The following is a 3,043-nucleotide window of genomic DNA, read 5'->3' as shown; positions in this document are numbered from 1 at the left end:
CTCTCTCTCTCTCTCTCTCTCTCTCTCTCTCTATCTCTCTCTCTCCCTCTCTCCCCTTATTTTAATTCTATTTGTGCGCGCGTGTGTATGTGTCTCAGTGAATGTCTTTGTGAATATAATCTGTTTGTTCTTTATCGTATTTTACTTATAATCTCATAGTTACTTGACATGTCATTTACTCTAACAAAATGATTCATCAGGATTTACACACTATTGACAGGGTACATTGGTATCTCTAATCGAATTTTTTTTTCCTTTTTCAGGACTGACCCTTTGAAAATCCTGTTGCACACGTAGAAAAGGTTGTTATCGACATTTTTAGAGAGACGGCATTTCCAAGAAACCCTTGGCACATCGGCTACATCAGTCAATCAAGTCGTAACGACGTTTCTGGGTCAGTGTTCTAACGTGTTCACTTCTTGGATAACATACAACAGCGGCAACCAACAGCCAGCGCGGACATCTGCATTTTTTGTCATTATTTCTTGGATTTCTTTCACTTACTATACGTGCGTGTGGATACTTTAAAAGATCGAAAGAGAAGAACCCCTTGCAGATCATTGGTTGTGTTCATGTTGCTTCGGGACAGGCGAGGTTGATGACCTTCGACCTAGTTTCTTTCGGGTGAACCACACGACTTCAGGATGCCGAAGGGACCGCGGGTGCACGAGATCTTCAACAACAACCCGCTGGGAAATACCGCCCCCCAGGGAAACAACAACTCTGTGTTCAGTTATGACGGGCAGGAGTCCAAGCAGCAGACGCAGCTGGCGTTGGGGAAGAAGACGACGTTCGCGCCACAGCCGCCGGGCATGAAGAAATTCGGCGGGTACAAACCCAAGATTCTGAGCGCGGAGAATACGGACAATCTGATCGAATCGAACGCCGGTCTGTCGGCTGTTTTGAATACGGCTAATCTGCAGTCGAAGTTGAAATCTCGGCCCGTTCCAGCGATCCCAACGGAAGGTCAGAGCTCAGCGGCCGTGCTTACCAAGCCGAAACCTTTCATCGTTGGAGATAAAGATATACCCATGGTGCTCAGCACTGTGGGCGATAACGATGACGACAATTTGGATAATAATGTGGTTCTAAGCGATGAAAACCGAAATGAAATCAAGGACGTTTCAGACTCTGTAGATGACTTGCACATCTACCACACCGTCATAGACCATGAAGAAGTCAGCACAGGGCCGAGAGGGCAACTTCAGAACGCCCCTTCCCTCGATTCCTTCGCTTACTCCGAAAACTCTAATCTCATTCCGTCTCGAAACGACCCAGAAACCCACGAGTTCATCAACTATGCCCTAGACCATGACGACTCTGTCGTGGAAGAAGCAACTCATTTCCCTCAACACCCAACTGCCAATCACCGAGAACTAGCCACGCCCACAAACGGAGTTGAGCTTCCAATAGCCAATGGACTGCACGTCAGCCCCGATTACCACCAAGCGTCGGATGAACAGGAGTCCCAAGGCGTCCAAGCATCGGGGGAACAGGAGTCCCAAGGCGTGCACATCCCAGAACCGGACTACGAAGAGGACGAAAAGACACTGACGTTTACGGAGGAAGACACGGACGCCAGTGACGGCACGGGCGAGGAAGAGAGACTCCGGAAAGAGCGAAGGATCAACCCTGTTCTGAAGGCATCCCGGTACGAGGGGGAAGACCTGTCTCGATTTCTTAGTGATGACGATGAAACGGAAATAGAGGTCGTCGAGAAGCCCAATCAGAAGGCTCGCAAACTGTCAACGTCGTCCAATCGTATCTCGAGAACGGAGCCCCGTCAAAAAGTCAGCCCAAAGAACTCTCTTTTCAAGCAGCAAACGGTCTCGGGGAAGCGAAAAGGCAGCGGGAAAGGTCAGCCAGTGCAGTTCAACAGTGTCAGGAGCTTCAGTTACGCCGACTCTAAAATTGGCACACAGGGGAGATCCGCTGGGAAAAGACTTAATTACACGGATGGACCAGACGATAACCAGCGGTTCGTCAACGATAGCTCTTACGAGTCGTTTCTACGCTCCCGTCATGGTGACGCAATGCCGTTTCCGGAATCAAGCGACAGCGGCGTTGATATGGCAGATGATTCCTCCCACAGGAAACAAGGCCCGATTTGGAAGAAACTAACTCTTCGCTTGAAGAACCGGAAGAGCAAGGATTTTTCCTGATCGCATTCTGTACGTTACTGTAGATGTGCTTACCTGGGATTGTAATCATAGACCATTCTTATAGAGGCAAAGTCGGACAAAATTGCGTACGTGATACCATTCACCCCCCCCCCCCCTTTCCCACCTCTTTGGAGCTGATATACTTGTATTCGAGAAGTGTTCTGAGACGTAAGTCAGATTTGTGTTTACAATTACGACCCCAAAAACTCCTACTTTGAGTTATTACTATACGAAATACTTTGAAATAATTTTGTATGGTTTCAGTGGAATATCTGGGGACAAAAACAGGCTACAAATTGTACATTGAGATTATAAACTTCAGTCTTTGACCTTAAGAAAATGAGTTTCGTTCAGGATCCGGATCGAGGCTCTGTCTGGACAGTTTCAACCTCCCTAACATCTGAGCGAATACTGAGCAAATTACTTTCCCATATTATGACAACCTTTAATTTAGACTCGGTGGATTCTGGTAATAAAGTAAGACCCGGCCCTCAGATTGCTTTCTAAAATTCTATACTCTGACTGTCAAGTTGCTTTTTAGTTAAGGTAAGAGTTTTACGGCTCTTGCAACGCAATAAGGTCAAATAAGTGCCGAAGAATAGAGGTGTTACAAGAGAGTAACAAACACAAAAAAAGAAGGAGAGGAGTTCGGGACGATAGATATTTGAAAGGAAAGAAGGAGCAAACCACACAAGAGCACCCGCCAAGCACCCACTGTCATGTTGCAGTACCAAAATCTCACCAGAGACATCCTTAAGAACGCTTTATTTTTAGACGTTAGTTGACTATCCTGTGTTACTACAGTGACCTCTTTGGGACGCGCCATGTTTGTTGTTGTGGGTGGGTGGTTGGCGGGTGCTCTGGTGTGGTTTGCTTTCTCC

The 3,043-nt window shown here is 47.0% G+C and overlaps 1 protein-coding gene across 4 annotated transcripts in view; it reads left to right on the top strand.

Annotated features, from left to right (window-relative positions):
* The window catches only part of LOC101851579, a 59,534-nt gene extending 56,759 nt beyond the window's left edge, over nucleotides 1–2,775 (top strand). For all 4 annotated transcript variants that reach the window (XM_005098238.3, XM_035969735.1, XM_005098240.3 and 1 more), the window contains one exon: nucleotides 264–2,775. In XM_005098238.3, the coding sequence (XP_005098295.1) occupies nucleotides 645–2,162 (1,518 nt within the window). In that variant the 5' untranslated portion in view covers nucleotides 264–644 and the 3' untranslated portion in view covers nucleotides 2,163–2,775. The remainder of the gene's footprint in view (nucleotides 1–263) is intronic.
* Nucleotides 2,776–3,043: the final 268 nt, after the last annotated feature.

Source organism: Aplysia californica, unplaced genomic scaffold, assembly GCF_000002075.1.
Source record: "Aplysia californica isolate F4 #8 unplaced genomic scaffold, AplCal3.0 scaffold00176, whole genome shotgun sequence".
NCBI classification, from domain to species: Eukaryota; Metazoa; Mollusca; class Gastropoda; order Aplysiida; family Aplysiidae; genus Aplysia; species Aplysia californica.
The sequence above is the reverse complement of the archived record's forward strand: the minus strand, read 5'-3'. Positions and strand labels throughout refer to the sequence as shown.